General features: G+C 37.3%; 2 protein-coding genes across 2 annotated transcripts; one reads left to right on the top strand and one right to left on the bottom strand.

Moving 5' to 3' along the window:
• Positions 1 to 92: 92 nt before the first annotated feature.
• Positions 93 to 1,512, bottom strand: LOC111593868 (ATPase ASNA1 homolog). The gene is made up of 3 exons (XM_023306929.2): positions 1,200 to 1,512; positions 566 to 1,124; positions 93 to 502 (listed from the first exon to the last, which is right to left on the bottom strand). Exons 1-3 carry the CDS (start codon positions 1,310 to 1,312, stop codon positions 176 to 178), a joined length of 999 nt encoding a protein of 332 aa, XP_023162697.1. The 5' UTR covers positions 1,313 to 1,512; the 3' UTR covers positions 93 to 175.
• Positions 1,513 to 1,735: 223 nt separating this feature from the next.
• Positions 1,736 to 9,582, top strand: LOC111593876. Its single transcript, XM_023306940.2, has 3 exons — positions 1,736 to 3,005; positions 8,018 to 8,288; positions 8,362 to 9,582. Exons 1-3 carry the CDS (start codon positions 2,994 to 2,996, stop codon positions 9,540 to 9,542), a joined length of 1,464 nt encoding a protein of 487 aa, XP_023162708.1. The 5' UTR covers positions 1,736 to 2,993; the 3' UTR covers positions 9,543 to 9,582.
• The last annotated feature ends 4,046 nt before the right edge of the window (positions 9,583 to 13,628 follow it).

The following is a 13,628-nucleotide window of genomic DNA, read 5'->3' as shown; positions in this document are numbered from 1 at the left end:
CCTGATAAGATTTTGTATTTTAATCAATTTATCGATAAACTTATATTATGTAGGCGCCCTATTCAAAATTGCTTATAAGCCAGAGTATAATTCTGATTTTATTTTATTTCTTGCAACCACATTTACACAATAAGTTCATCAAAATGCTTACAACTAGAACAGCCAGCAGCATTGGCTACTCTTTCGGTTTGTATGGTATCATAAGGTTCTCGGAAAATGATTTGATGCTATCCGGGCCGCGAACCTCTTTCTCCAGCAACGGCAGCTTAGTAACATGGAAGTCCTCATATAAATCAGCAATCTGGTCAAGATATTTTTCCTGGATCTTAAAACGTGATGCGCACATGCTACAACTATTATGTGAATTGCCCAGGAATAACAATTGATTCACAATTATGTTGTGCACATCGATGCCGCATTTTGTTAACTCCTGCACCAAGCGCTCTGTTTCGTAGAGCGAAAAAAACTCGGCAATGCAAACGCAAACAAAGGTCGTTTGATCCTAATGACAGAGTGAATGTGGCGTTAGATATATGCTTATAATGTTAATTAATATAATTCTTACTGGATTCTTGAACTGTTCATTAACCTGCGTTATGACACGCAACATGTCATCCAACTTTTGTGACAACGTGTCCGCATTCACATCGGCCATGCCTAGCATGGAAACGAATTGTGTGAGGAGTGGTGCCAGCTTCATCTTTAGGCGCAACAGTTTGCCCAAACCCTTCTCCACGACCTGCGGGAATGCGATGAGTCGCAATGTATGACCCGTGGGCGCCGTATCAAACACAACCACAGAGAAATTCATGCCCTTCACCAGCTTCATGACCTCGGCATAGCTCATGGCCTCATCAATACCCGGAAGAGCGTTAATCATCTCCTGCATGACACCCTTGCTTACTCGCAACGCCTCGTTCTCTCCATCGAAATACTCGTCGGGCAGCTCGCTGAGACCTGCATTTGGGTCGATTTCCATAGCGAACAGATTATCAAATCCATTTACCTTTGTCGGCACCTTGGTGAACTTTTGATCGAACGCATCGGATATGTTGTGTGCCGGATCTGTGGAGATAATTAACACAGATTCGCGAACTTTTGACAACTGCACGGCCAAACTGGAGCTGTAATTGTTTAATTGGATTTGCAGAGGATTAAAACTGTTGTTGTTGGTGTTGGTGACTGCCTCTGGCACGCACCTGCAAGTTGTTTTCCCCACGCCGCCTTTACCGCCTACAAATATCCATTTGAGAGATTCCTGTTCGACCAAGTTTTGCAGACTGGGCTCCAGGGGTGGCAGATTGTCAACCATATTGTGAAATGCCAATCAAGACACGTAATTTTGTGTAAAATTATAAGCAAGTTTTTGGCTGCCGTCTAGGGATGACAAAATAAATATAATATATCGACTTGAGTTTTCATAGCATGTTATCGAAAGTGCTGCGATAACACATTTCAATTACTCAAATTATTTTATTGACCTATTCTATCAGTATTTGAATAAAATTTCAATGAAAGCTTTTAATGTTTGTTTCACAGTTCGTATAACCTTACATATTTGTTATTACTATTGTTGATAGTTTGTGACATTCATTTCAAACAAAGTACGAATTCAACCATTTGGTATTTCTTTTAAGTGTGCAGTATTTCTGTTAAGTATAGTGTAAGCTGCTCGATTTATTTTAAGTGTTGTTAAGTTACGTTAGCCAGTGCTTAGCAACGATATGAATTACCGTTTTTAGCACTGTGCCTCTGTGGAGCATTGATTTGCGTGTTTGCTCTGTGCTTTTGACTGTTAAAATGTGTTTGTTTTGTAATTAAAGTATATTAGTTTTCGTGTTTTGAACAAAAAATATTTATACTCGCATTCATTTGAGAGCCATCAAATAAAACGTAAATACTCAGCTCGTGTGAATAAAGTGAAAAGTGGCTAAGCGAAAGGCGTGGGTTCTACCAATACTAGAAAATAGAAGCAAAGCAAGAGATTAAGCGTGTCCTCCTGTATGTACATATGTGTGCGTATGCGCCTTTAAGATTTTGGCTCGTATGCCCAATTTTGTTGTTGATATAATAGCCGCACAATAAATATTAAGCAAAAAGAAAACGGGATTAATTGCAAATCGGATTCAAAAATGTGTGTTTAATGTGAATAAAAATGATAACGGTACACACACACGCACACAAACACTGCCCACAGCAAATCTTCGCCGACATCGCAGCCGCACCTACGTACATACATATATTGAGATAGTGTGTGTGTGTATATTATAGTGTGTGTAGAGGTGTACGTAGGCAGCAAATAAAATCAAACAAAATATATGAAATGAGTGGCAGCGTCCCATGCGATAATTAAATAAAGAATTGTTTAAATAAATAATCAATTTGTACAAGGCAAATACCAATACACACGCAGAATCAACCAACCAGCCAACCAACATATGTACGTATGTACACTCACACCTACATACACACATACCACAAAAAAGGCATAGAGAGCCAGAGTGAGAGAGAGAAAGCAACGTGCCAAAAAGGAACGTCAAAAGGAAGAAGCAGCAGCAGCACACAGCATCGGCGCGTTGCGGGAAGATTGAAAATAAACGTGTAGTAGAGAATTTTTGAAGCACACTCCACACACATACACACGCACACGCACAGACACATACACGGCCAACCAACCAACCGCCCACTGCCGCCGTTCTCCCCAGCGAACATACATACAGACAAACACTCACACACATACGCCGACATACATACAAACACAGAGACTCGTATGCGCGAAAAGAAGTGTAAGCTGTGCACAGTTGTTGGTGTTGTTGTTGCTGCTGTTCCTGTTAGCCGCTGCCGCTACCGCCAAAGGACGACAGACGCGACGGCGACGACAACGCCAACGACCACGTCGACAACGACGCAGCAGAGGACGTGTTGTTGCTGCTGTTGAAGCCAACGCAAATGGCAGACCCTCTAAGCGGGCCCTGCTTTTGAGACATGTCGTAATGGCCAGAGAGGTAAGTGAGATTTCTTGCGGGCTAAGCGAAATGCGAAATGCCAAAAGTGGGTAGGTGCCGGCCCACACACAGTTATGCATTACTTGTGAATTAAAATATTATACACGTATACAAACATACAAACGTACATACTCGCTGTTGTTGCCATTACTACTAACATAAAACTGTAACAGTAACATTTCTCCACTACGAACCGAACCTATCATGTCGATTTACAGTTGTTTCCCAATTCCGGCCTGACTTTACTCTCCGCTCATTTGTTTTCAACTTAGTCGCTGAGCTGCGTTAGCTTTGGGGCTAAGCCCCCGTTAAGCATTTTATGTGTGTGTGCGTATATCAATGTTCGCGATTGTGTATGTGTGTATGCATGTTTTATGCAGTTTCTTCATTTCGTTTCGTTTTGCTTTGCTTTGCGGCTGAGTGAATAGCTTTGACCCAAATAACTGTAATACACCCTACTGGATGCGCACATGTAGCTTTTGTTAATGTCCACCGTTTTTACGTTTACCTTACATATTTTGTTTTTGTTGATGTTTATGCTCAATGTGATCTATGTGTTTAGTGATGCTGTTTTTTTTTGGTAGGCAAATTAACAGTAACAGTTTCACACACATATATACATAAATATATATATATGTATATTTATGAATTAGTGAACGACTTAGCAGCGTTGTGGACATGACCTATATGTTAATTATATCGCTCTTTAATAGAAACCTAATTATATTTGGCAATATGTAAGTGTCAAGCAATTCATTTATACAATATCTTTCTTTATGTATGAATAAATTTCAAAATTAAGTAACTTGCATTTAGTAAATAATGTTTTGCTTGGGCCATTCATTTAATGAACACGCGTCTGTTAACATTTTGGGGTAAAATGTAAATGTGAGCTTTTCTTACAGCTGGCAATGCTGTGCTGAGAGCATAAAAGGGAGAGAGAGAGAACTGCTGCTGCACGTAGAATTGCAATGCTCATTGATGTTATTATTTTTTTATTTATAAAAATGATGTATTAACGATTTTTGGATTTGAATTATAGAAAAATTATAAACAAAAATGTTTGAATTTTTTAAAGATTAACATTCAAGATAACAAAATAATTCATTTTATTTAGTTTTTGTGTTTTTATAGCATAGCTTTCAGCGCAATTTAGTTGAGCACTCTGATTTGAGACTTTTTGCTGCAGTTTGACAAATAAAGCCAATTAATTCAAAGGATTGATTCAAAATAAATGTTTACACAATACGCTGCTGTGCTTTAATCAACTGCTGCATAGCGGAGCGAACCAAATGAAAATGAAAGCGAACCAATTGCAACCTTGTCCAAGTTTTCAGCATGCTCACTCGGCCGCTCTCCCTCTCTATTTAACTACGTACCTTCGTGTGCGTATGTGTGTGTATGTGTATGTGTGTCTGTGCCTAATTGACAGAGCTTCTGGCATTTATGTTTTGCTGTGAGCCTCCGAATCCTGAATACTTGTGGAGCGTTCGTGTGTCCGCGCCCGTTTTGTTAGCTGTTAGCTGTGTTAGCTGTTAGCTGTGTTAGCTTTAGCGCGCCCTGATTATATCACATTGCAAATGTAGGCCAAAGCACAGATGTTACTACTAAGGAAGAGTGTGTGTGTGAGACAGAGAGAGCGAGAGCAATGCAATGCACAGTGCATTTGAGCAGCTTACGCGTTAACATTACAATTACTACAAAATACGCATTAACAGAGCGTATAGACTCACACACATACATACATTTTTAGGAAATGCGCTCACGAGTTTTGCGCACTCATACTACTTTTATGCGCACAACTTGCTCTCTCACTTGCATGCTGCAGCAGCAGTAAAAGCAGAGCTTAACAGTAACAGCTGATGTTAATAACAGAAGCCAGGAGTAAGCTAGCAAGCGGGCAAGCATGCATGCATGCAGGTTCAGCAGTGTGTGCCAGGCAGCCAGCCACAGCCAGCAATGATGCTACTTTCGTTAAAGAGCGCTTTACGCAAGCTACGCGACTCCGCTGGCACATTGTTGAAATATTAAATTTTTAACTGGGTGTGACAAGTGCAACAGCAGCAGCTACGGCTACAAAAGGAAACATTTTAATATTCGAATAAGAGTTCCAATAAGAAATGAAACTGACAGTTTTTGTTAAATAAAAGAAATAATTAAAAAGTGTGCCACAAACTGCAATCAAATCGAAGGCTCAGCGCACCTGGCCCCAGCCTCAGGCTCAGCCCCAGCTCCTTTGGCCCCTCCCCTTCTACGACCCCCCACCAAATGAAAAGTCGGCGGTTTCAGGCACACGCAAGTGTAGTAAAGTGAAAGTGCGAAGGTCAACTCAATTCTTCGACAATTCAGCCCAGCTGCTGCTGCTGTGCCCCATAAAGGGAAGATAGAGCGAAAAAAACCAAAAACTCAATTTCTTATCGAAGATAACAATAATTCATAATTTAGTGTATTTTCTATTAAAAACTAAAAACATTTTTTATATTGATTTTTGTTTTTGTAAGTGCGCAGCAATTTGTTAACGTATTTTGTAGCCTTACGCGACGAATTTTTCCCCAAATGGCATTTAAAAAACAACTACAATAAAACGCGTTCAACTTAGAAATAAGCTTATAAGCATTTATAACGTTTTATAAACATAATTTTCTATAAAACAAACCAAAAAAATAATAATGTGTATGCATTTTATATAACAATTTTTAAACCAACAAGGAAAAATGAAAAACTAAGTTCTATCTTAACCAAAGCCAAAACTGTTAACAACAAAAAGAGAAATGTTAATTTGTGCTAATGTTATTGTTGTCACTTAATCTGATTGTATCCAATTGGACAACGGACTAATCAGAATCACCATTAAAGTGGCTGGCAAAGGTGAAGCGAGCATCTGCAACGCCACCATGTGGTCCAATGCTCTGTGCACACTGGGCGTGACAAAGCCTTTGTGCAACTGTTTGAGCATCAGGCAAGTCGCGGCAGCAGCAGCCGCTGCAGCGGCTGCCAATCAAAATGCTGGCGCAGCCATTACAACGGGACCGACGGCGGCCACAAATGCGGCAGCAGCAGCATCAGCAGCAGCTGGGGTAAACCAAAGATAATAACTAATTACCGTTTAAAGCATATCTATCAATCAGCAGCAGACCCACCCCCAAACGCCCCTCTGCAATACTAGCAGGAGCAGCAGCTGATGGCCATATGGCAGCAGACTTGACCTATCCCAATGCAGCACACATACAACTCTCTCTGTGTCTCCCGCTCTCGCAGCTTCTATGTGTGTGTGTGCGCGCGTGTGTGTAACGCTGATTACAGTTTTCCTACAAAGTGCAATTTCAATTGCAATTCCAACTCGACTGCCAACTCCAATTTGACAAAAGCAAACTTTTCGCGCAAATGTCCAATAAGCAAACGTCAAAAAATATTTCAAGTAATTTTTTCATAGTTTTTGTTTTTGACTCTTCTGACTACAAGCTATAGCTTTTATATGTGTGTATGTGTATGTGTATGTGTGTGAACGAGAGTGTGTGCGTGTTTCTGTGTCTCTTCATTTTTTTCTTGTTGTTTAGCTCGTGTGCTGCACTCGTTACTGGGTCACTGGAGCGCCATACTCATGTCCTTGCAATATATTAAACATGCCTTCTGCTGATGCTTCTTCTCCGTGTTGTTTTTGTTGTTCTTATTTGATTTTGCTTTCAGTGAAAGCTCTGTTAACTAACAGTGCGCTGTTGATGCACAACAGCTGTGTTCGCTGTTAACATGCAATGGAAACACCTCAAAATTTCATTTGTTGATGTTAATTGTGAATTGTTACGTTTACTTATGTTGATATATAAATATGGGTGCGTGAGTGTGTTTATGTGTGGCCTAATGCTGAGCAGATCGACTGACATATCAGCTGCAGCTGCAGCTGCTGCTGTCTGAATTGTAGCTGGCAGCGGCCTTGACATTTGCGCCCTTTTTTTAGCGACTGCAAACCTCAATTAGTAGCGTAACTTATGACGCTGCACGGGCCTGCCACACCCACTTGTCACACACGCACCCACACACACGCACCCACACACACGCACACACACACACACAAATTTACACACACAGGTGTCACACCCACGCCCAAAAAACAACAAGCATATGTATTCGTGCATATATCGATGAACCTTATATACACATATATCAAATATTATCTATTTTTTATGACAGTAAACTTTGCCTATATAGAAAATTGAGGTGTGACTTCCAGCCTTTCGTTAAATTAATTATATATATCTACATAAATATATATATTTATATATATATATATATATATATATATATATATATATATATATATATATATATATTTATATATATATATATATATATATATATATATATATATATATATATGAAGAGTCATAAAAAAAATATATATATATGTTTTATAGAGTTCATAAAGACAAGCCCATATTTTCTTTATTCTACAACACGATTGATTTTGATTAATTTGTGTTTATTTTTGACACGTTAAGTTGAGATAGCGCTTGGCAAATGAAGATTTATTGACTTTGCCTGTCCTTTGTGCTTATTGGGTGAGGTCAGGCATTTCTTATCAATGTATCTTTAACAGAAAAACAAAAACTATTCCAATTACTTAATACTATTTCATATGTCTAAAGTGTGCTTCAATTGTGTATGTCTTCGTGTCTGATTCACTTATATCTATATTATATACCATATTATACTATATATCATAAAGCTTTTACCGACATTATATATGTAAAAGACGATTGCTTAAATCTGAATATAAAAATCTCAATCTCAATTTTAAAATTGTTTTAAAATTGTTTTCATTCTTCATTTGATTCAGAGTGCAGAGGATAGAGATTCGCTCTTTGTTACACTGTTGACAGACTTCCATTTACCAACACTGACAAAGCTTAACTTGCTACTATTTACTATTTAACACCCGCTCTATAAATTGAAATCGTACTTATAACAGTATTTAGCAACACTGATTTTTTACTTTCCCCCATTTTGTTTTGCAGGAGTCTCGCGGCAAGCGACCACTAAAGATTTGGGATAGTTGGCGAAATGTGCGCAAAGGCGTCGTAGTTGGTACATTCGAGGAGCTATTGGTGCGTGGGAAGGATAAATTGGGGGTTCCTGCCTCAGAACCCGTGCGCGTTGTTCTGGAGTGTGATGGAACCCAAATTGAGGATGGCGAATACTTTCGCACCCTGGCCAACAATACGGTACTCTTGCTGTTGAGGCAGGGCGAACGATGGTATCCAACGGGCGTGGATGTCATAAAGGCTGGTAAGTGAATATCTTGGAATATATTATAATAAACTATTTCACTTCATTCCATAATATCTTTTCGATATTGCAGCTATATCAGCTATACCGAAAATCGTCTGTGAGACGATTCATGCGCTGGAACTGCACGATGAGACACCATCTTGGAAGATTATGGATAATAAAGGGCGTGTCACGGTCGTACTGCACTGGGATCAGCGCCAGGGTGGTGGTGGAGGTGGAGGAGGAGGTGGTGGTGGCGGTGGTGGAGGAGGAGGAGGTGGTGGAGGCATGTGCATGGGTGCCGGCCTGGGCAGCAGCAATGGATTGCTGTCATCCGACAAGTACTCGCCCTCGAAGAAGGGCCTCTCTGCGCAAAGTTCGCTGGACAACAAGTCCGTGTCATCGCAATCCTCACAGCAACGCTATGCCAGCCCACAAATAACGGTGATTAGCGATGAGGGACCGGCTAGCATTTACCATCCGGGTGGCGTAGTCCTGCCGCCAGGCGTTGTGATACCTGGCAGCGGCAGCAATCGTCGCCTATCCAAGCAGGGAGGCTCCTTCGATAGCGCCGTCGGTGCTGTCCATGTGCATACACCAGAGTGTGCACATCATGCCCATACGCCCAGCCGAGCGGGCAGCCCGAGCACCACGGAATGTGATTTCCATTGCTGTGCACTGCACGAGGAGGGACGAAAGATAGCCGTGCACAAGAGCGTGGCCACGTCGCCCATACAGGATGGCAGCAGCAGTCCGCAGCCGCAGCTGCAGGCGGGGCATCAGGCGACGCTGGCGATGTCGTCATCGGTTATGGATCCTATGCTAGGCGGTAGCGGCAGCATGCAGCGACGTTCATCGGGCGCCAAGGGTCATGTACGATTCCTGGATATTGCACCGGAACGCGACAGTTCGGAGAGTGAGACGGAGAATACGGTGATGGAGGATGATAAGACGACGACAGAGAAATTTCTGCTGTTGATCGATCAGCTGTCTGTTGATCAGAAGCGACATCTTAGCATCAAGGACATCGGCATTATACTGGAGCGTCTCAATTCCAAGATACTCGATGTGGAGCGTTTGGATCGTGAATCGGAATCAGATGATTGCTACAACTGGACGATAAAGGCGACAATACGCGGCGATGCGTTGCGCGAACTGGGCGTCATCTACAATGGCAACTACTATGCCATATCCGAGCATCCTGGTTACAAGGAGGAGCTCGAGGAGAACGGCGAGGAGGTCGAGGAGGAAGACGAAGAGGATAGAATTTAAAGCAACCAAAAACAAAAACCAAACCAAACAACCAAAAACTTACATAAATAAACATTTAATTGCAAATGGCAAACGAAAAAAGAATGGTATCAATAATAAGCGCATTTTAGACAGGACACGCGCCACGTCCCCGCCACCCACACACACAACCGAACACACACATACTCATTTAAAAGAAAACTTAATATGAATATGAAAGAGAAAATTAAGAGTCAAAGAAAAGCCACAAGAAAGGCGACAGCACATTGTACAATAGTGAAGTAAGCAACAAAGTGAATAACAAAAGCAACACAGAAACAACATTAACATAAAGGATATATAGAAAACAAAAAAGAGAATAAGGATAACAAATTCCAGCAGCCAATAGGAACGAAAATGTTTTTTCGTAGCATTTAGCGAATTTGTCATTTTGGCCGGGAAACAACTCCCAAAAAAGTTGTAAGCGATAAGCGATATAAAGCACATATATATATATGTATATGTATATGTATATATATATATAAACTAAAAGGTATTTCTGTTATTTATTTTTTATCATTATCATTAACATTAACATTATCATTATGATTATTATAATTATTGTTGTTATCGATTGATTTGTGTGCCAAACAGCCTAGCGCATGCCTTATTTAGTTGTAAAAACGAAAAGAAAAGTCCCCTAAAATGCAAACTAATTTTTCCAATTGCTAAACAATGAAACAATGGCTTGTGGGTACAGTGAAAGCTCTACAGACGGACGGCAAAAGAGAGAACTTTTTATTTAAACGCAATTTTGAAAAAAAATCGGTTAAAAAATCGAACAAAAGACAAAAATGTAAATTTAAATTAAATCGGACTACAACGTTTCGGACTACCCTCGTGATGATGTAATAAAAAACCAAAGTAGAACTCAAAAAACCATTTTAACCTATATTAGTAACACATTTTCTTTTATATATATTATCTTTTATCCGCAACATATCTTATCTGTGCCGTTCTAGAGAGTTTTCTGTCTAAAATATATATAGACATAGATCTATCTGTATAAATCTATAACAAAGGCCAACTACAATCAGCTCTTAGCGTGCCAAACTGCATGCCAATGTATGTATGTATCACTATATATGCTTATATGTGTATATATATATATGCGTATACTTTGTGTAGTTCCTCAGTTGTATTCCTTATAGAGCACATTGGTATATTCCTATAGAAAAGAACCCAAATATTTAATTGCAGTTGCTTTCCATGGCTTCCATATATGTTGTTTCTATTCATCTATTAGGCTATTATAAGTAAAGAAAGAATGGATGAGATAAATGATAAATAAGATTAAACTTTCCCTCTCGAATCAGCATTTCAAAACTGCCGTTATTTGTAGTGTTGTAAAACGTTAAAGAAAAATCGCGCACAACCAGCCAAATAAAAAGAAACACAAACATTTGGCATTGAACCACTTAAATCTATACGAAAAGTGCAAAATGAAAATGAAAATTTAAAATTGACACTGAAAATGAAACGAAAATGCATAAAATGATCATCAGGCTAAATGATGATGACGTAATTAACTGTAGTTAAACTAAACATTGTAGCAACTAAATAAGAAAGAAAAAACAAGTTAAGGAATCACCCGAAAAAACAAAAACATTTTATATAGCAATGAACACACATACACACTCACACACACCTACACCCCTAACTTTTATGTTGCTCTTTTTAAATATCAGCGTGTGATTAGAGTTTACAAAGGTATGTCTAAATGAAGTATAGCATATTACATACAAATGAAACACTGCCAACAACAACAACAACATTAAAAAAAGATACGAAAGAAAATTGTTAAACAATAATGAAAAATTTCCCTTCAATTCATTCGGATCATAATTCGCATTCTTCATTCAGTTTTGTTAGTGTTCAAAGCGAAGGTACTTGAATAGAAAAACAATACAGATATTATGGAAACCCTTTCAGCTGGAGAACTTACTATATATAATCATATATATATCGAGTGCCCCGATAAGCGTTCATAATATCTGTGCTAAATTCCTAACAAACAAATAAAACATTTCCAATCAAATATAGCCATTGCTGCTATAGCTAGAGTAACTCCGTTAAGCTGTCATAGCTAATCAGCTATCGCGTAACGCTCGTCGTCTGATTGTGATGAATTATGCCCTGACTGCGGCACCACATTTGGCACACATATAGTCACTCTGCTCTATATAGATAAGCACGAACCAAAAGGTGTGTGTGCATCGAGTCGAATTGATAATTGATTACAGAAACTGATAATAAATACAACAAAGAAAGTTAGCAGAGAAACACAAATAAAACAATTCACAATTAGTAAAGAAAACAAGAAGAAAAACGAATTCATTAGCGTTGTTTTAATTTATTAGTAAGTCAAAGAGGAAGAAAAACGTGCAAAGAATGATATATGATATAAGAATGATGATTAAACAGATGAGAAGTAGCAGAAGAAGCAGAAGTATAAATATACATATAAACAAATTAAAATAAACAAAAAACAAATAACTATACATACTCAAAAAAACAAAAACAAATTAACATTTGCATTACATTTATAATAAGAAAACTCTCGCATAAACAAAAACTTCAAAAAACTTTCCATACCAAAAAAAAAAAAAAAAAATACTGAAAATACCGACTTCTTCATATAACTGACTTCCATAATCATAAACAAAAACATTGTTAACACTTAACTATAAAGAATTGCGCTTAACACAGACGTTTTTCATTTGAACATTTCTCTTTTGTTTATATAGAAGATATATCCTAAGATATATATCTAACAAATTGCTCCTAGTTTAACACTCACACACACACACACACAATCCTCGACTTATCTTTTAGCCAATCCATAAGTGAAAAAAATAAAACGTAAATCCGACTTAACTCTAACACGTAACACACTCTGTATAAATGCAATCAGTTAGATTTTTAAGATAACAAATCATATAAGACCCCAAAAGAGAAAAACAAAATGAAAAGCGAAAAAATATATATAAACACTAAAAGCAGAAGGGAAAATCGAAAAAGAGTTGTGGAAAAACGTGGCCAAGGCACAAAAAAAAATAAAAAATAAAAAAAATGGATTATACGTTACATTGTTTTAATATTACAAATTACGAATAAATTGATCAATTAACATATATACAGAAAAAAAAAAAACAAAAAAAAACACTAAACAAAGAGTAAGTGACAAAAAAAATGGAAATTGTTTTTATTAATTTTGTTAAAAATGCGAATAAAAAACTTAATAAATAAACGAAAAAGAAAAACAAAAACAAATAAAATAAAATATACATATACACAAAATGAAGAAACAGAGTAAAATAAATAAATAACAACAAAAACAATTCAATTAAAAAAAAAAAACAAAACAAAAAAACAAAGTTTAATATGCAGAACAAACAACAACAAAAAACATTTGTTCAAAACGTAAATGTAAAGCAAACATAAAAAACAAAAAAAGGAAAAAGGAGTAAAAAAGTTATTATAATTATAAAACACACACAAACACATACACACACACGTACTGCATGCATAAAACATTTAAAAGAAAAACATGCAAAAGTCTAAATAACAAATACTAAACAACAACAACATAAACATTCATAACAAATTGGACTAAAAGTAAACATTCACAAAAAAAAACAATAACAAAATTCGATTACAAGAAGAACATGAAAATAAAAAACAAAAAAGGTTATTTATGAAGCGATTTAAACAATAAAATGAAAAATAAAAAAAAAAAAACAAAAAATATTTAAACAAAATTTGAGTCAAATTTATTAAGCAACAAACGGAAATGAACTCGGGGTATTCACACGTGAGAAAGCAATTTATAAACTTAATTATTGCACGATAAAAAAACAACAAACTTTGCTTAACAAGAAAAACCAAATAAACTTGACTTTTAACTATAAAGTTATATATAGTATATATACATATATATATGCATAAATACATATATATTTATATCTATATATATATATTTATATATATAGTATATATAGTACATATAGTACATTTGTGCATAATATTAAAAGGTTTATTGGCACATTTCGAGCTAATTCAAGTTAA

Source organism: Drosophila hydei, unplaced genomic scaffold (genome assembly GCF_003285905.1).
Source record: "Drosophila hydei strain 15085-1641.00,03,60 unplaced genomic scaffold, DhydRS2 tig00008122-arrow-pilon, whole genome shotgun sequence".
Taxonomy (NCBI): Eukaryota; Metazoa; Arthropoda; class Insecta; order Diptera; family Drosophilidae; genus Drosophila; species Drosophila hydei.
This window is presented reverse-complemented; position numbering and strand designations above follow the sequence as displayed.

Excerpts from the sequence above, each read along its gene's own strand:
- LOC111593868 (XM_023306929.2), bottom strand. The coding sequence starts at position 1,312 with ATGGTTGACAATCTGCCACCCCTGGAGCCCAGTCTGCAAAACTTGGTC. Across the intron at positions 1,125-1,199 it reads GTGGGGAAAACAACTTGCAG|CTCCAGTTTGGCCGTGCAGT; the intron begins GTGCGTGCCAGA and ends AAACAATTACAG. Across the intron at positions 503-565 it reads ATGAACAGTTCAAGAATCCA|GATCAAACGACCTTTGTTTG; the intron begins GTAAGAATTATA and ends CTCTGTCATTAG.
- LOC111593876 (XM_023306940.2), top strand. Across the intron at positions 8,289-8,361 it reads CGTGGATGTCATAAAGGCTG|CTATATCAGCTATACCGAAA; the intron begins GTAAGTGAATAT and ends TCGATATTGCAG.